Source organism: Oryx dammah, unplaced genomic scaffold (genome assembly GCF_014754425.2).
Source record: "Oryx dammah isolate SB20612 unplaced genomic scaffold, SCBI_Odam_1.1 HiC_scaffold_11, whole genome shotgun sequence".
Lineage (NCBI taxonomy): Eukaryota > Metazoa > Chordata > Mammalia > Artiodactyla > Bovidae > Oryx > Oryx dammah.
Window position 1 is genome coordinate 32,058,657 of NW_024070195.1, and position 19,923 is coordinate 32,078,579.

The 19,923-nt window shown below is 43.4% G+C and overlaps 1 protein-coding gene across 2 annotated transcripts in view; it reads right to left on the minus strand.

Annotated features, from left to right (window-relative positions):
* Positions 1–812: 812 nt before the first annotated feature.
* The window catches only part of RUNX2 (RUNX family transcription factor 2), a 224,964-nt gene continuing 205,853 nt past the window's right edge, over positions 813–19,923 (minus strand). Inside the window, exons 8-9 of one of the 2 annotated variants that reach the window (XM_040249530.1) lie at positions 3,915–3,980; positions 813–2,163 (exon numbers count right to left, since the gene is read on the minus strand). In XM_040249530.1, coding sequence (XP_040105464.1) covers positions 1,685–2,163; positions 3,915–3,980 — 545 coding nt within the window. In that variant the 3' untranslated portion in view covers positions 813–1,684. The remainder of the gene's footprint in view (positions 2,164–3,914; positions 3,981–19,923) is intronic. The other variant, XM_040249531.1, reaches the window with a different exon arrangement.

A 19,923-nucleotide genomic window follows, 5' to 3' on the forward strand; every position in this document is an offset into this window, starting at 1 on the left:
TAAATGCAAATTCTGTGGAGAGCTGCCAGTGGGGCCCAGGCTAAGGCAGATTCGGGTTCCCCTGACTTACTGTCTGGGTAAGGCGGGTTGGGTAAGGCTCCCTGGCACAGTTCTGCTCTCCTGTACCTTGAGTATCGTGACTGATCCTTCAGCTACGTGTGTGGCTTTAAGCTGACTGTGTCTTCACCGTGAAGCCTGGCAATTTTGAGTTTTGCTTTAACTATGAAACCACAGAACGCCATTCTGCAGTTCAAGGATTCACTTGTGCTTGTCTTTTAATATGACGAGAGTCATCACTATTTCAAAGAAATTAGGAAACCACATCACTCCAGCATTTTATGCTGATAAAGGGCAACATAAGTGATAAAGGACTCAGGGTTGCTTTTTAAATCTCTTAATTATTGCTATATTTTAAAAAAGGCAAAGCTGTGTTAGAGGCAATCAAAGATCTGAAAAGAACGAAACATATCAATTCCTTCATACATCGCAAAAACAAGCTACATCTAAAATATTTGGAGATGGAAGTATTTTTTAAAAATCACATTGTGCCTGGATGAACTGAAATTGCTTAGCAATATTTCAGATACGGCTCTAGCCCACTGAAGAAATTTGTTATTTAATAAAGAGCACTTTTAGAGACCGAAGTCAACATATCAATACACTAAGAAATGTTTCAAGGGTCCAAATGTCATTAAATAATTATAAATATATCTTTAAAGTTATATGACCATTCACGTTAGCAAGTTACCTCAGATTTTACACATATTCATAATTTAAAAAAAAAAGACAAATAACACACAGCCAAACGCAAACACTATCTCTACCATTATGGCTATAGTAAGGTATTGCCATTTTCAGTTTTGCATAAAAGAAGGAGTGGGTTGGAGGGGGCAGGTGGTTCAGGATTGGATTTCCTTTTGGTTCAATGGGAAAAGGAAAAAAGAAGTATGAAAAAGTAAAATAAAATAATCTATCCTGATCAGTATTTTTTTTGAAGTCACTTTCTTAAAGTAGGAAAAAAATAATAAAAATAAAAACAACTGAACCAAACAGTTCAAATGAGTACTTGCAGAAAGTATGAAAGCAAAAGTTTGGAACAGTTACTCTGAATGGATGGCAGGGGAGTGGAAGCATTCCTTTCTGCCTCTTTTCCCTTCGCAGGCACCTGGACTGGCTTTGTAAGCGGGTCTGCCCAGGGCACTGGTCCACATGTTGCGGCGCCGTGAACCATAAGGACGTGTGGTTTCAAAACACAGAGAGGAAGCGGCTTTGCTCTTCCTCCCGGACTTGGAGTCCACCTCTCTGAACTGGCATCTGAACAGATGATTGAGGATAAGAGACCAAACGACAACAGCGAACAAAAAAATAACTTTTTTTTTTTTCCCTTTGTTTGTTTGCAAAAGTACATGTTTAAATAGAAAACGATCTGAAACCTGGTTAGGACTGTCTCTCTCTTGGGCCTTTTGCTTTACAAGATTTACCCTCTTAGGGTTGCAAGATCGTGACAGAGTGACTGAATGCCAAAAAAAAAAAAGAAGAAGAAAAGAAAATTTTCTAAAAAAAACAGGCACTTTGTAGATAGTGAGTTGATATACATATATATGCACTCTCTATATATGTATATGTTGATACACTGGGGATGTGGTTCCCCACCAAGACCGCTGGGGCCACTGCTGAGGAAGTTTCAATAGGGTCGCCAAACAGATTCATCCATTCTGCCACTAGAATTCAAAACGGTGGGGGAACTGCTGTGGCTTCCGTCGGCGTCAACGCCATCGTTCTGGGTGGGCAGGTTTGGGTTTAATAGCGTGCTGCCATTCGAGGTGGTGGTGCACGGCGGTAGCATTCTGGAAGGAGACCGATCTCCCCCGGGCACCATGGGGAACTGATAGGATCCTGACGAGGTGCCATAGTAGAGATATGGCGTGCTGCTGGTCTGGAAGGGTCCGCTCTGGCTTTGGGAGGAGCCGGGGTAGGGTGGTGGCAGGTAGGTGTGGTAGTGGGTGGTGGCGGACATACCGAGGGACATGCCTGAGGTGACTGGCGGGGTGTAAGTAAAGGTGGCTGGATAGTGCATTCGTGGGTTGGAGAAGCGGCTCTCAGTGAGGGATGAAATGCTTGGGAACTGCCTGGGGTCTGAAAAAGGGCCCAGTTCTGAAGCACCTAAAAATTACAACAGAAGATGGGGGGGGGAAAAATCTGTAAAAATCAAATTAAAATCATGAAAGAATTTTTTTTTTAACAAGGAAAAAAAAAAAAAGAAAACTTTAGCTTTTCCCCAATGGAACAGCAAGCCACAAACAGACTTTCAAATGCACCAGTCACTACACAGTCTTTTGGGTTTTTTTTTTTTTTTTCTTTTTTCATTTTACAGTCTTTTAGCCTCAAGTTCTTCACACACACCCCACCCCCCACCGCCCCAGAGAATCCCAAAGGGCTTAAAAAACCCAAATATGTGCTAAGATTGTGCATGTAAACCCCATACTTCATGAGAAAGATTTCACTCACCAGACTTTAAGACTGAATCCTCATTTTTTTTTTTCTCCTCCCTTTCTGTTTCTTGTGGCACCTCAGATATTTAGAAGTGACCTTTATACTAAGTCTGACACATTTCTTTTTCTCACCCAATAATAAAGAAATTCCAAAATGATCCGTTTTGGTATTGATACTCTTAGTAGGGCCCTTTCATCAATGAAGGACTGTAAAAAAGATACCCTAACACGGGCCTATCACTTGAACTTGTAAAATAATGTAAAATCCTCATCTTCGTAATCAGTTTATGTATTTTTCCCTCATCTTAGTAACTGATTTCAAAAAGAAAATCAAACTAGATTTCAATGTTTTCTGGAACTAGCTTACGTGTCTGGGGTCGTATAGGAAGAGTCTGACCCTTAGAAACTGCTGAGGGTCCTAAGCTAGCAGGATTGAAAGTGGCTGGCACCTAGCAATCACTGCACGTCAAGTCTTGACGGGAGAAGCAAGACCTGATTAAGGCCACATGCCAACAGCAGCTTTGGGGAAAAGCTCCCTGGAAAGGAGAAAGAACAGGAGGGCATCTCACCATCCACCTACCGGGCCCATATACCACCTCCTACAGAATTAGCTGCAGGCCAGTTTGAACTGGGAACCTGAAGCAAAGACAGTTTTCCCCTAAAACATGAGGTCCTTTAACTTCTAAAACTAACAGGATGCCTTCTTAATAGGTATTTCTGGCACTCAACTTATGAAACCACAGTTAGAAACCACTTCATGTGGAAATTAGTTTTCGGAAATGCCAAAAACTTATAGTTGTGATCTTTAAAGACTGGGTTATGAATTTCTAACACTGACAGAATTGTGACAAGCCTTCGATAATACCAGTGTTCTTAAAGATTTTGTTCACACCTGAACTCTTCCAATCCTTTGGCTCTCATATATTTGCTTTTCCTACCACTTTTATCTATAAGGGAAAACACTCAGTATTCTTTTAAAATTTTTGGCCACACCATGCGTGGCTTGTGGGATTCTTAGTTCCCCCATCAGGGATCGAACCTCTGTCCCCTGCACTAGAAGGCTGAGTGGGCCACCTTAACCACTGGACCACCAGTGAAGTCTCACTTGGTAATTCGTGAAGGCCTTAGTGAGCAGGTACTTCCTCAGCTTCCTTTTTATTTAGCCCCCGTTCTCGGATCCTAAAGGAAGTATCCCAATCCTCTTCTTTCAAGGTGCTGATGGGGAGTTGTTCATTTCTGTTAAAATACACACTGCCTTGTGTTCTTTGTAAAATGCTCAGGTTAAGTGCCTTAGTGGGCACTGATAACTAAAGGTGTCTACTTCAAAGCAATATGTCGTTAACAAAAGTGTTTCTCACTCATCGGGCAGTCTCAGTCAGACAACCCCACCCAGCCCAACCCAGCAATTGTGAAAAGTCTCACCTGCCTGGCTCTTCTTACTGAGAGTGGAAGGCCAGAGGCAGAAGTCAGAGGTGGCAGTGTCATCATCTGTAAAATGAGGGGATGAGCTCTAAGTTCCCTTCTGGTTCTACCATTCTATCACCGTGAATCCCAAGACAGCAGGAGAAGCTACTGCCTTGGGGGAGGGGGAGGGGAGGCTGGGAAGTTCCCACCCCTCACAGTAAACCTTCCCGGAATCCACAGGCCCCATAAGCAGAGAGGGGAAAGCTGGTGAGCAGCTAGCTTCTAATACCGGAAGCAAACACTTTCAAGATGACAAACCAAAACTTGCACAGTCTGGGCAGTTGCTCTCTGCTTTTGATAAATTCTTCCATCCTCCACTGGCCTCTCCCTAACCCCTCCCAAGTACGAAATGCTGACAAGTTCAAGTGTGAAAAGGTGCAAGGAGAGACGTGGACAGAATTGCCCACGGTAGTGCAGATGAGACCTGCCATCTCCCTGCCCCGGGCTTCTGTAGTGCCTGACACGATACAGGCCCGGCATGGAGACCACAGATGTTCTCGGCCAGCCCCATTTTCATCGCAGGGCATCTAGGTGAACTTGAGTCGGGAAAGTTAATAGGTGTAGGCAGGCCACTTCTGTACGCATTAAGCTCAACACTCAGCTCGCGTGAGAGAAACCAGAATAACGTGAGCAGTTTCAAAAGGAAAGAAGTCACACTTAAAACAGCAGCGTTTGCTCCACAGAAGCACAGAGCTCACACAAACAGGCTCATCAGTGTAAAAAATGCTTCTTGTGAGTATTTATACTTAAAATATCCTGTCCTTATAATTAAAATTCCATGTGGTTTCCCTTATTTCAATGCAGAAGCCCTATTAAAACCCTTTATGTGGGACCCTGCCAGTAAACTCCAATGTGGCTTTGAATTTATCTCTCCGGCCCCTTACCCCCAACTTCTCGATTTTACCTGATACGTTTGGCTGATGTTTTTATTATCCATCACATGCCGGGATCACTGTACCTTTTGGGTTTAGAGATGCCGGCTAATGCAAATTGACATTCATTTTTCAATTAATGAGCTCTGGTTGTGGTTTATAGAACACAATGCAACAGGTTTCTGCTAGGTTTATAGAATTTTCACCAATGGCTTCCAGTCACTTAAGACTGTCAGGTCTTGAGGATTTAACTCCTTCTGAGCAAAGAGAGCTGATGTGGACTTTAAAGGGATTATACAGCCATTTTTATAACTTAAAAAAAAGTGATTCTATAGAACTTGCTTTGTCATTTTGTGTCACACTGCAATGTGTTCTGTAGGAAGAAATTTTAACAATTTGTTGCAGTCTCACGTGAGATCTCTTATATAATCATCAGTGGTGGGGAGACTGAAAGAATCCTCAAATTAAAAAGAAAGAACTTAAACTCCTTCCTACTGTCAATTATTTTTTATAATAATTATTACAGAAACAAATGCTATAACTAAATTTTCTTTCTATACTTCTAATCTCTTTTCTGTACAAGAACTCAGTTTTTCTTTTAGACCATCTTCCCAGGTTGTTCTGATCTTTGTGTCCTAAACTACTCATACCCACACCACCAACCACAATACATACAACTGCAAACCATCTACAGACCTGGATATTATATCAACTAAAGAAAATGTAATATCTATTTATTAAAAGGATAAGGACGAGCACTTGGAGAGTTCTGGAAGTACTCTTACCCCAATCTAATTTTAGAAACATAAAGCCAAAGCTCAGTAACTGCCCCAGTGATCTGCCTTGTAGCCTGAGAGCTCCCCAGAGCTGGTTTAAAACTCCAGATCACAACCTACAGATTAAATAAATCCAGTACTGCCAGGAGTTACTTGAAACCCAAGATAAACATGGTACATCTTCCCAATAGGCTGGCTTTACTCAGTCTGGAAACAAGCAGATGCTGTATGGTAAACACGAATATGATATGGACTAGCACGACTGAAGCGACTTAGCAGCAGCAGCAGCAGCAGCAGCAGCACGCAACACTTGGGTGAGTTTTCAGGCAAACGAAAAAATTGTTTCAACAAAATTTTCCATTTGTAAAGCTTTAGAACACTTAGATGAATTTTTAGACAAATGAAAACTGATTTCAATAAAATTTTGCACTTGGGAGGCTTTAGACTATGCCCCCAGGTTCCCTAAGGTACCCATTTATCCTCCTCTGCTGGTTTGGGGTATTCTGGTGACAAAAATCCAAACTCGTCTTTTACTGTCTAGATAATCCTAATCTAACCCACTGAAAAATAGGGAAGCTAAACAGAGAAAGGGAACCATTTACTCTACAAAATCACCCAGCTCCAGAGAGGCAAAACCACGGTTAGACAAGACCTCTCGGACTTCTAACCTCTCTTCAATCTTAGTCACCCTTAAGGAATTTGGTCGACACAATCACAGATACAGATATATATATATATCTGCCTTAAAAGTTCTATATGCTGAAATAAATTTGCTTAAAAATATTTAAGTAGGTTCTTCTGGTGCCCACGTGTTGCCCCCAAAGAGAGTTACCGTCCTTGGGAGACTATCTAAAAACTCTTTCAGCAATTGCTGACCTAATTTGCTAAACAGTGAGCAATTAATTCAGTTATTCATGGTGTAATCTGATTGAGACCAAGGTCAAGGGCTTGATTCCCTTAGGACCTGATGGTTCCCTACAGATGCATTTTATTCCAGAATGACCCTCTGCACCCCCTGCCAAAATCAGAGACCTGCAGATTTCTCTCCTTATCAGAAAGAGAGCTGCCGGAAACTTGCTCATTGAAACAGCAGCAGCAGCAGCAATTTTTCACAATCTAATATACCTGGGGAAGAATATATTGATGAAATGCCCATGAAGCTCCAATAAAAATAAAATCAAAGTTAAAAGTAAAAATTCCTTGGGAATTCCCTGGTGGTGCAGTGGTTAAGAATCCACTGGTCGGGGAACTAAGATCCCTCATGCTGTGGGGCAACTAACCCCTCGTGCTAGACCAGAGAAAGCCCACGCACCCCAACGAAGACCCAGCACAGCCCAAAGGAAAGAAAAGGAAGCACTGATTATTCTTCAGTGAATGCAAAGTCTAATCATTGTGAAAACCATTTTTTAAATTTCTTGCCCCTCCCCTCCAAAGTCTATGGGGAAAAACGAAATAGCCTGCTTTTACCCAACCAGGTCTCTTGCGTCTTCTGAGCAAGTGGAAAGTGCGGTGGGGAAGGAGTGAAACCAAGATAAGGGAGAATAAAAGAGAAACTCTGATCTCTGGTTCCTGTGACCCGCAAACCTCCACTCAGCGCCTTCCACATGCTGCTGTCTAATGCTAGTTATCTTGACTTGTGCTGGACTCCTAACTAGAGGGAGCTACAACAGCAGTGATCTAATACTCATTCATCTTCCCCTTTTGGGTTTAATAACAACCATGCTTGATGTTTCTTTCCCTAGTACTTTCACATACATTTTCTCATTCAGTAGACACTCAAACCATTATGGCTTGGTTGGTTGAAGATGGGCCAAGACAGGAGATAAGAGCTTGAAAAGAATATTGGACTGGGGTACTTGCCATTCAGGGCTGTCAGCTAGGAAAACATCACACCCAGGGACCATCTCCGCTAGGGAGTGGAATTTATACATCCCAACCTCGGAGGGCAGGTCGGGACACAGAAAAGGACCAGGGACCTTGAGTCCAGGTGGAACACAGGTTGACAAATGCAGACTTCTCTGTCCTTTTTTAATGCAAGGGCAAACATATACTGTATGAAAAGCCATCAGACTTCTCAGCAATAAGGTATTAACTTCAAAGCTTCATGAAAGCCTTTTAAATGGTAGGACTTATCATTTCACCAAATCTCAAATAACATCCAGGTACTTTTTATTAAGGGCTTCCCTGATGGCTTACTGGTAAAGAATCCACCTGCCAATGAAGAAGACACGTGGGTTTGATCCCTGGGTTGGGAAGATTCCCTGGAGAAAGAAATGGCAACCCACTCCAGTATTCTTACCTGGGAAATCCCAGGGACTGGGGAGCCTGGCAGGCTACAGTTCATGGGGTCACAAAGAGTTGGACATGATTTAGCAACTAGACAATAACACTTTTCATTAACCCCCTTGCAGCATCTTCTCTACTGGAATAAGAAGCATCACCTCTCTCCTCTAAACATCTTCTTCCCCTTCTACATTTTGGCTGCCGCCTTCCCAACTGCTCTATTATATAATTTCCTATTTCACTCCTGTTCTAACAGCATTTATTTTCCATATCACTCTTTCGGGCTCTCAGCCACTGCTTTACTGAATTATTAGCTGTTTCTTAGCCTGTGCTCTCCAACTACAAAGTAAACTTTGGATGGTAAGGATTATGATTTATTTTCCTCTCATATCCCTCAGAACAGTCTACAGGGTAAGAGCTTAAATTTTTTTAATGTAAGCATATGAATGGATGAATAAATCAATGAACAAGGCAAATGGGCTAGGGATTCAAGAACTCTGTGCAACAGCTGGTATGTTTTTGATGCATTAAGAAAATAGATATAATAAGCATTCAGCAATGGTGGCATCAGACCTAAATGTAACTCAAAGACAATTCCTAAATTATGAATTCTCATAAAACTCTCTTTAAAGGGTGTTCAAAGCTCTCCCCAAACATCACTACATCACTTGACTTCACGTTTCAGACAGAGGCCCACCAATGGTAGTTGCCACTAGTGAACAGATGCCACCGGGCTGTGTCCGTATCCTGAGAGCCTATATCTATGTTAAGTCTGCACTGGGGAGTCAGAGGGAGAAGAGAGAAAGGAGAAAGAGGGCCAGGCTACAAGTGCACCGTGAAAGGCACATTCCTGTCCCCAGGACCCCAGGGTAACTGCTGCCACTAAGGTTTTGTCATTTATTTGGAGTGGGTAGTAGTAAAGCTCACATCCTGTTTGAATTTCTGGACAATAGATAGAGCCAGTATGTCGGCGTCACCCAGAACTGAGGATGGCCTTTATAGATGAAGAAGTAGCAGCCTGGAGACAGGTGGATATTCATGACCCTGAGATGAAAATGCAATTCTGTCCTAGGCCAGCGTGAACATCTCCCCCTTGGCTGCCCTGACAGTGCATGCCAGCAGGAAAACGCAGAGCGTCGGCCTTAGATCGGAGTTCTCTGAAAACAAACACAGAACGGGAAAATCTTCCACCTTTTCAGGCCACGCAGGTGCAAGGCCTTGAAAAACCAGAGGGTATCACGCCGACCCAGCACAGGTCACGGCTACCCTTTACCAGGTGTGACCGAACAGCTCTGCAAAGCGGACATAAAAGATAATGGGGAAACTACTGGCATCGTCAGAGCTTCCTGTTCTACCCTTCCAAGGTCACGTCTCACACTGCTCAGGATGAACCTTCCTGTTTGTGGTAGGACATTTACTCAGGACCCTCACTGCAGCTCTGTGCATGCTCAGACTTACAGCTACTGCTGTCTGCCAGACCCGGGTACTGTAAGCATGCCCTTCAAAGCTCACCACCACACAAGAACTTTCAGGTATACAAATCCTTATCATCTTTTCTTTACCCTACATATTCAGGACATTTACATATGTAAATTTTACCACTCTGTGGTAAAAGTTTTGTCACTGGTTTTAGAGAAATATTTTCATTTCCCAACTAAGGTATTTTAAAGAAGTACTTAGAATATTTAGTGTTAGAGTATTTAGAAGTACTTGGTATTTAGAGTAGTATTTTCATTTTCCAACTAACGGGAGAGCAAATGAAGAAGAACCATGTAACCTCCTTTGAGATCCTCCCTATTTCCACAGTATGGTGTTGAGAAAAGATGGGTACTTCCAAAAAATCTGCTAAATGAATGAACTATTAGCAAAGTCCCAAGCAGATAACATGACAGAAGCAGAAATGCTGTATAAACATTATCTAAAAATCAACTTTCATCTCTACCCAGAAGATTACTTTGCATTTTCCACACTGAGGCTTTAAGAGATTTTACATCAACTTTCTTTCTTTCCCTGAATTTATTCCTTCACACTAAAATGATCATGTATTGATCACTCAATTAATTTTACTTTTAATTTCGTTAAATCAGTCAGAAAACTACACCCCATGTGGAAGAAATGTGATGGGTCAGGCTGGTGGGAAAGAAAGCAGAAAAATGAGAATCTGAAATCGATATTTTGAAGATAATAAAAGGTCAGACCAGCAAGTTCCATAGTTGTGCAAAAGAGAGGAAAAGTGCCTCGACTATCCAGTATAAATATTTATTTTCCGTGTTGTAATGAATTGTACTTTTCCACTGCACGCTCACAAATTCTGAGACCAGCTGATCCCAAGGCTAAGGAAGTATGCTACGTTGAAGGAAAGAGAGAAAAAGGGGGAGAAAAAAAAAAAGTACAACCTGGCAATTTTCAAAAACTTCAACCATCCCTTTAACCCACCCAAATTTTGAGGATATTGTTGGAATAATACATTTCCTCTTGGTGAGGGGGAGGAGGGAGGTGGTTAGATGCTTAGTGTGTGTGTTCGTGCGTGCACAGGGAGGGAGGCTAAGAGGAGGAAGAAACCAAAAGATGGGGTGGTAGGGGGAGAGAAACGGAGTTAAAAAAAAACAAAAAAACAGAAAACATGAGAGGGCTCTTCTCGCTAGGCCTTGATGAAGAACTTTTTAAAGGCTAGGAAGGGTGGATAGTCTTTGAAACCAGATCCTCAGCAGGAAGGAGGCCAGCACCCAGGACACCGTGTCTTTCAGAAGAGGCCACCCACGGTGCCGCGGCGGTCATATGATTGCTCTGTCACATCCTGAAGCCATTTCCAGCCCATGCACACGTCTGTGCTCCCATTTAGAGAGGATGGGATATATTGGGAACACACATATGGAAACACTTTCAGAGAATCAGTTTCCATGAAATTCATAATGAGCCAAGTGGCTTCAGATGTGGTTGCGTTCCTCCGATTAGCCAGAAAAAAAAGAAGGGGAAAAAAGGAGGAAAAAAGGGACAAATCCACCCTTTCAGACCTTATTTCAGTTTCAGAGAAATTAAAAACCACTAATGACTTATGGCTACCAAAACATAGAGCCACAATTAAAGAGAGGAGGGACTAGGAAAAAGAGGGAAGGAGGTTGGAAGGCAATAGCCTTTCCCTCCTAAAAATAACAGCTTCGGTATCAGTAATCTTATCTTGGATCGGGGGCGGCTTTCCTGTGACGGTATCTGCCTAGGGTGACAGAATTAATTTTCTGACATCCTGGCAACGAGGAGTGCGCATGCGCACGTGTGGGGTGGGGCCACGTGGACAGAGGCAGAGGCTAGGAAGACCCACTCTTATTTGATAACATATGTGGCCAATTAAGATTATTTTAAAAATTGCAACTAAATGATAAATTGTTCCTAAGTTAATCTTTCCAAAAAGCCTGAATTTAGAAGGGACAGGCTGGTATTTTCCTGTGGCCTGTGCTGGTGGTAACTCAGGACTACATTAAAAGCAGAAATTTATGAACTGGCTGAGCTGTTATATATTAGACACCCAAGCCTAGCTGATAGGAGGGCATGAAATAAAGAAGGGAATACATGGGGGAGTTTTTTTCTTTCTTTTTTTTAAGGACATATTACTGATATTAGTAAATTAAGATGTTACTTTTATATTAAAACCAAAGTAGGCATATCATGGAGGAATATTCACATGACATGAATATGCTCTCCAGGCAGGAGCTGGGTGGTTTGGGGTTATGTCAGCAAATGGGGGAGCAGAGTGTGTGGGAGGAATTCCAGAGTTCCCTCTGCGCTTTGAGGTGCTTCAATGGGAGAATCTTTCAAGCATGGTGTGTTGTTTAGGAATGCCGTGACGATGGGCTGGGGACCAGCATGGACTGGTGCTTAATAGCCCAGTCTTTGTTCCAACCATAGGGATCTTCCAGGTGTTTCTGTAGTCCCAGCATCTCGTGGTGTCACAGATTTTACTAATGGGGAAGAGATTTGAGGATCCCACCTGCAGGGCATCCATGAAAGACGTCTATTCACATTAGAGCATTAAATCCTCAACCCAGCCCTGGAAGGGAGACGGTGTCACTGACCCCACGTTATGGATGACAGACTGAAGCTCAAAGATTTCCTCAAGGTTACAGACCAGTAAATGGTGACCCAGAACCTGGCCCCAGACCTGGGGGGCTCCGCTGCCACAGTCCCTTCCACTGTTCAGAGATTCAGTGTAATTTTTAAAAAATTTTTTATTTTGTGTTGGAGCAGAGTCAATTAACAATGCTGTGATAGTTTCAAGTGGACAGCAAAGGGACTTGGCCATACATAAACATGTATCCATTTCTGGGGTCGCTAAGAGTCGGACACGACTGAGCGACTTCACTTTCACTCTTCACTTTTATGCATTGGAGAAGGAAATGGCAGCCCACTCCAGTGTTCTTGCCTGGAGAATCCCAGGGACAGGGGAGCCTGGTGGGCTGCCGTCTATGGGGTCGCACAGAATCGGACACGACTGAAGTGACTTAGCAGCAGCAGCATTCTCCCCCAATTCCCCTCCCATCTAGGCTGACACATAACATTGAGCAGACTTCCCTGTGCTACACAGTAGGAGCTTGTTGGTTATTCATTTTAAATATAGCAGTGTGCAGAGATTCAGTGTCATTTTTCTGAGAGTGCTAACATATTGGAGGCCATGCCTACCTGTAGGGCAATGATGAAAAGAGTTCTGATCAACTACCCGTCCTGGGGGTGGAGGCAGAGGTGGGATATGGAACTGGGAGATTGGCTCTTCATCCCTATCTTGAGGGCTCCACTCGGACTCTGAATTCCCACATGGTCTTTACCACTGAAGTTCTGAGTGACTTGTAAGCAGGTCACACTTTATATTCCTCAGGTTCTCTCCCTGGATAAGACTCTTGTAAGTGAGAACTGGCAAAAGTACACAGCAAATGGTAAACATCTCCATCTCACAAGGGTATCCCTTCATACGGTATTATTTGAATTAGAAGAGCCAGAGAAGAAGGAAAATGTAAAAACTGGGGTCCAAGCTAGGAAAAACGTGAGTTTGGAATCAGAATCCTGGAAGCTCCCCATTAAACTCCACACACCCAGCGCCAGACCCAACCAAACTCTTCTGTAAAAATAAACATGCCTCTTGCAGTGGGAAAAGGAGGCTAGGAGAGCAAATAATCACCATAGCGACCACATTCCACCATCCCCTAAATGTACAGACTGTGTTTTCAGATCGGGCTCGATTCTCCCCTTCTTAAAGTCAGAATAGATCTGCCCCTCTAAATCCGGCATCAGCACAGCCTGACTCTCCCTGTGACCAACTCGAGCACTGACCCAGGACGTCTCCAGGCAGCAGCCACCTCAGAGGGAGCATCCTTTAAAACGTTGACAAGCTCGGGGCGCAGTTTTTCTTCAAATAAAATTCCCTTCAAAGGGCTTAGCGCCCCGGTGTGGTCCAACAGCCCCGAAGCCATCTTGAACCTTAATGTCTGTGACTCAAACCACCCAATGCTCCAAGTCCTGGAACGTGAACCAGATGACCAGAGTGCCCTGGTTCAGTCTCCAAGTCAGCTCCACCGGCTCTCCCAGGCCTCACACGACCCACGTTAATCTGAGATCAAAACCACAGGCTTCAGCCTCAAGCCATGTCCTGCGGGACCCAGCCTTACCATGCCCCTGCTCCCGCTCCACTCAGATGCATCCGCTGACCTGCCTCCTCTGCCCAGGCCTTGGGATGGGTTCCCGTCCATGAAGACCCTGTAAGAGGCTTCCTGGCTGTGACCAGAAGGTCGCCCTAGAATCGAGAGCCACTTGTGTGTGTGTTGTATCTGCTGCCCAGATGGCTCGTCTGGCTTCCTGAAGCCTGGTCTCCTCCGACTTTCCGGCTTCTGAGGCTTTCCTTGTTGGTGACTGCCTATGCGTTCTGTGACTTCATGTCACGCTTTTTCCTCAGGTTTGTGTACATGTCTGGATCTCTCCATTAGGCACACAGCAAACACTTGCTGTAGTAACAGTCCTGTCCCGACTTGCCTTTCCGGTCTCGTCTCACTGTCCTTCAGGAACTCTACGATCCAGTCAGACTAGACCCCTGTCTGGGTTCTGTCCTGTCCACCCTCTTCTATCTTCCCTTGATCAGGCGCTGGTTTTACAGTCTCCTCTCAGCCTTCAGTGTCCCCACGCTCACTCTATCTCAGTTCCTTGAGATTCTAAGCAGCCTGCAAAATCTACCTCACAATCCCCCTCGGCGTCCAAGAGTCATCTTCTTGTGTCCTTGCTTTAGCCCAGAGTGACCCCTCCCTCCTCAGCACACCCACCCACACCCCCCGCCCCGGTCTTCATCGGTCTGTCTCTTCCAGGCAGGCAGGCACGTGCAGAGGGCCTATAGTCACCTCACCACTCTACCAGCCTGTAAATTCCTTGAGAATGTCAACTCTGTCCTGCCTATCTGCAAGTATCTGCAAATGCACTGCAGCTTCTCTCAAGAGTGACATTCGGAAAGTTTTTAAATGTGTTGTGTGTAAGGAAAAAGAGATGGTGATGCCAGGTTTGCCCTAAGTCCTCATCTCTAACTGTAGTTTGCCTGTGCCTTCTGATTTCTGCCGGTCCATCTTCAGCCACCTGCTTTTCCTGACCTACTACACCTATGGTTTACCTGCACCTAAAGGGCTCAGGTCGGCTCTAGATTCACAACTCTGCTTTGCCCACCACTTTTGGGGTGCATCTCTCATTCTAACCTGTCCCCTGGATTTGCTCCCTTATCCTAACAGCTATTCTTTTTCAGTCCCAAGCCAACTCTCCTGTCTCAAAAGTAATAACTGTATTTAAAAAGCATGCCTCAAATGTATATACTGCTTTTCAGGTTGTCACTGTTTTTACATACATCTGGTTTAAGCCCAACTGACAGGTACCAACGGATAAGGAAACTTAGCTAAGGAAAAAAGGCAGTGACTCGTGGATGCAGCCAATTAGTGGCAGAGCCAGAGTGAAATTGTCAGGTTTCCTAATTTGTGTCCCTTTTCCCCACTAGACTTGTCTCATTAGCATCTACTACTTTTTATCCTAAGAGAAGTCCTGACAGGGGGAATGATGGTGTTTCTTTAACAACAGGGACTGTTTCGGTTGAAATTTTTTTAAAAAGTGATGACCGACATGCCTTCCCACATTGGAGGAACCAATATCAGGAACCAAAGTACTATCTTTTATTTAACTGAAAACCTGACTCACTTTGAAAAGAACACTTGCTAGGATTTAGCCTAAAACCATGTACAAGAGTCTTCCTACTGTCTTGATGCAATGCTCCTTATGTAACTTCCCAGTCCACACACAGTGTTGCTGTAACCCGTTCCCCCGACAGTCTGCGCTTTCCCACTCAAGCCCTGCACACGGAATTAACTCAAAACTTCTGCAAGAGAAATGTCCCTTTCAGAGTTTGATTTGGCATCCATTTCAAAGAGCTGTTTGTATATTTTAGAATATGGAGAATTTTCCTTTGATTGAAACCTCTCTTGTCACAATAGACAAGAGATGATTTCTCTTCTGAGTGATTTAAACAAAAACAAACACATCTTAGTTACATAGAACCTTGTTCTCAAAGTGGGTTTTTTGACACAAATCAAAACTTACAGATTGTCAAGCATTTGGCAAAAGCCTTCAAACAGCCAAAGCCAAATAGTGAAATTTTCCTTGTTGTAGGAGATAAACAAATACTAGAGCAAACTGAAAAAAAAAAAAAAAAGAAAAAGGACTTCCTTTCACTTTCTACTCTGCTCGATAACATTACCCTCTCAACACACCCACCCACCCCTGCAGAGGGGTTTCATCCTGTGTTTACTCCTGGTGCTATAGTCATAAACTCGCCACAAATGGACAATGTCAACATCTGTTGTGGCTACTCCCAGACTCCTTGTATTTCTTTAGGACATGAAGCCCGCTGTCTCCCAAGTGTAAACAGACACACCTAATTATGTATTAAGGTGTCTGAGAGGAGCTACTTGTTTTGATGACCAAAAAAAAAAAAAAAAAGAGGGCCTGGTCAGCTCAGTATCCTTGAGAGAAACACACAAAAACACAACAAACAGTCCAACAGTAGCTCCTCCAACAGTGGAATTTCTCTGCCTGCCCCAACCTGAGCCCTATTTTCCCCAGCCTGGGAATACTGTCCACCGAGCCCCCTCTAGATGCGGCCCAAGACAACTGATAACTGGTCGAGAGAGATGGTGCTGCCACAGGTGTAGGGCTAAGTCTACTGAGCCTCTTCATAAGGATTTAATTTGAGGGTGAAGAGGAAAGGGACAAAGAGATAATTCATGGATATCTTTTTCAGATCAAAATGGCCAGGTACGGCAACAGCAACAACAAACAAGGGTCCGTGGACTATCAGAAATGTAGCAGGAGGGACTTGCCAGCTGGTCTTGTGGTTAAGAATCCACCTTCCAATGAAGGGGGTGCAGGTTTCATCCCTGCTTGGTGAATTCAGATCCCACATCCCGAGGGGGAAACTGAGCTCCATAACTGGAGAGCCCACACACTGCAACGAAGACCCAGTACAACCAAAAAAACAACATCGAAGGAGAATAGGATTCTAGAGCCTTGGACTAGCAGTCGGGCTGAGGTTCTGGAGACAGCATTGCACCCAATGGGCGGGGTGATGGTGGTGGAGCCCCTTCTCCCTGACCCCACACATTCATCGTAAAATGACAGGACTTGACTCAACTGTCTCTCTTGTTTTCCAGCTCTAAAATTTTGATTCAGCTACACATTACAAAACCTTGAGAATTCCAAAAGTACCTTAAAAAATTCTATTAGAAATACTGTTCTAAAGAAAGATGAAAAAGAGTATTACAGTTTTTTTAATGAGGTATGTCTACTGTGTGAAAAATACCCGGTCCCCCTCTAGATACAATGTGCTGATTAGAAAATGTAGTAAAAAAAAAAAAAGTATAATTGTTGACAATAGTTTGCAAGAAAGCCAAAAGAAAATGCGAACACTATTAGCTTTTTAAGAGTTTTTCGCCATTAACTTTAGCAGGAAAGGGGTTTAAAATTCACTTTAGGCTCATACATTCAACGAGAGATATGATGTAAGCTATTTCTTTTTCTTCTTTGCTCTAGACTCTCAGAGAATTGTTTGGACCTGACTTATCTGAAATTAAAATAACTATTTATATCCACCTTTGAAGCTCTTGCAGGGTAGGATATACTGCAAGATTTAAGTAGCTTAAGTTTCTTTGCCCCCACATATAAAAATATACTTTCAGTTTTTAAAATTTCATTAATATATGCATTTTTAATCTCTACAATAAAAGGTAGATTTACAAAAATCAGAAGGTAGATTATTTCCACTGTTGCTTCTGGTAGGAATCTGGTAAATTTTACCTTATTTTGGGTTATCTGATCTGTTTCAAGCATGGATATTGCCTACTTAGTAAGGAAGACTGGTGTTATGTTCCCTGAGAATACATTGGATGTGATTAAAAAAAAAAAAAAATCCCTGAGGATAACACTCAACAGGCTTTTGTAGCAAAATCTGGCTTTGACGTAGAGACTCCTATGACCATGCACGGTGGGGAAAGCACACTTGGAGCCCAAAGACTTGGGGTTGAGGCTTCATCTCCCCCTTTTTCCCTATGGGACCTAGAGATCAAGTCTCTGAATGCCCCTGAGCCCCTAGTTCCTGCAAAACAGGGACTACAATAGCATCAGTACCCTCGTGAGCTGCTGTGAGGTTACATGAGGATGTCTGTGAATGTCTTTTCTATAGATTTAAAACACTGTCTACATATTATCATTATTAATCCTGAGGTTTTTTTGTATACCCTTATTTTTACTGTCACCTTTGGACATAGTTGCTATAACCCTTCCCGTTTGCCTCTGCACCTAATTTGTTGTAACATGGTGTTCTTTAGCTGTAGGCTTTATTTATTTATTTTCAATATTCATTTACGTGGCTGTGCCAGGTCTTGGTTGCGGCACAAGGGATCTCCGATCTTCCTTGCAGCATGCAGGATCTTATAGTTAGTTGCACCATGTGAAGTCAAGGGACTGAACCCAGGGCCCCCTGCATCGGGAGCGCAGAGTCTTAGCCACTGGACCACCAGGGAGGTCCTTATCCACAGGCTTTCATTTCTGCCATTGGAAAAGCCACTGTGATTGACGACGGGCGCATCCTGGGTCTTTTCAGTTTCCTCTTGTTCCTCCAGTTGCTGAATGAGAGCGGCAGATTTCAAGCTTCCCCATCGCAAGGACAATTCCTTCTTCCTGGTGGTGTCTTCAGTTTTCTTCATACGTTCAGGGCGCCTGCATCTCCTGGTCTCAGGGTCTCCATGTCTCCTGGTTAACTCAGCCTTCAGGCCACCATCCCCTGAGCCAGACGAGCTGCTAAAGCCTCTTCGTCCTCAGACTGCACTGGGTCATGGTACTCGTCATACCCAGAGTGATGCCGCTGAAATCTACAGTCCTAACCCGCAGGGTTACTTGTACAAATCTCTTTGTTCTTCCCGTTTTCCTCAGTGCTAACCTGCCTATTTGTTCTGTTTGTTAGAGCTTACTTGCCATATTTTTCAGTATCCAAAGTTTTACCTCCGCGTGAATGGCTGCAATTTGCCATCTGCATAACCTTACTTGGTCCTTGCTTTTTTGACTTTCACAAACTTTCAGATTTTTTTCCCCAACTTCTAACTAGAAGTTCTGTTATTTGCAATTTGAAATGTTATCTCTATTAAAATGTTAGAAGGAAGACCCTTGGATGGGGTTTGCTTTGGTAAAATTGTTTTTTTTTTCCTCTTTTAGGCACCAGGGGACATGGCACACAGCAGGGCAACGTCATGTGGCCACGTGCAGGGACCCAGGGCAGAAGCTATGGCTTCAAGCTGACATTTTATATACTAGTTGAGAGGATCTGAGTTGGGGCTGAAATACAACCAGATCACCAAGTTTCTAGTGCCAATCAATGTCCCTAAATAGAGGTCTAGTTATATATCTCCTTATCCACTTTTGTAGTGATTCTTTTAAATTAATTTATTAATGTATTTATTTTTGGCTGTGCTGGATCTTCATTGCTGCACGTAGGCTTTCTCTAGTTGCGGCAAGTAGGGGCTACTGTCTTGTTGCAGAGCACAGGATCTAGGAGCATGGGCTTGACTGCCCTGGGGCATGTGGGATCTTTCCAGACCACAGATTGAACCCACGTCCTCTGCACTGGCAGATGGGAGTCTCCAACCACAGGACCACCAGGGAAGCCCCAGTGATTTTCAAAATAATACTGCAGAGCTGTAGCAAAAAAGAACAGGGCCAAAGTCTTGAAACTGGAGGGAACCATGAGCCTGGTCAAGACCACCCCTCATCTGATGAGGAAGCAAGCCGCACCATCAGTATTCAGACCTCCTGGGGCGAAAACAGCCCTCACTCTAAACCATGTTGTCTCTAAGTTATATTCTTTTTAAAAAGTGACTATTTTTTCTCCAGTGGCCTGTTATTTGGTGTTTCTCCCTCTGGTCTTGCATCCTCCTTACACTGAGTCTTTTGGCTTCCATTCTCCTTGGGCCATGTCTAGACAAAGCCAGAGAGGAAGGTAAGAACTAGGTTCCAAAGCTAACGGAAGAGCCCACCTCTTATCCAGAATTCCAATCCATCATGTTTTCAGAGCCCCTGGAATGATTCTATCATCCCATCCTATGCGATGCTGATGCCCTTTGAATTGTACTGTATTTTGAGTTCTTTGAGCTTCCAAAACTCCATATAAATCCATCAAAGAAATTTTAAGTAATTAGGTCACTGAGAAATATGCTCCCCAGACTCTGATTTTACTGTACTCCTTTCCTTTAAAACAAGCTGACAAGGGACTTCCCTGAAGGTCCCATGGTTTGGACTGTGCGCTTTTAATGCAGGGGGCTCAGGTTCAATCCCTGGTCAAGGAACTAATATTCTACATGCCTTGCAACGGTGTGGCCAAACAAATAAATAAATAAAATTAAAATAAGTTCTCTTAGAAAATAATTTTAAAAATAATAATAATAATAAGCTAACAATTTGTGGTAATGGTTTTAGGATGCT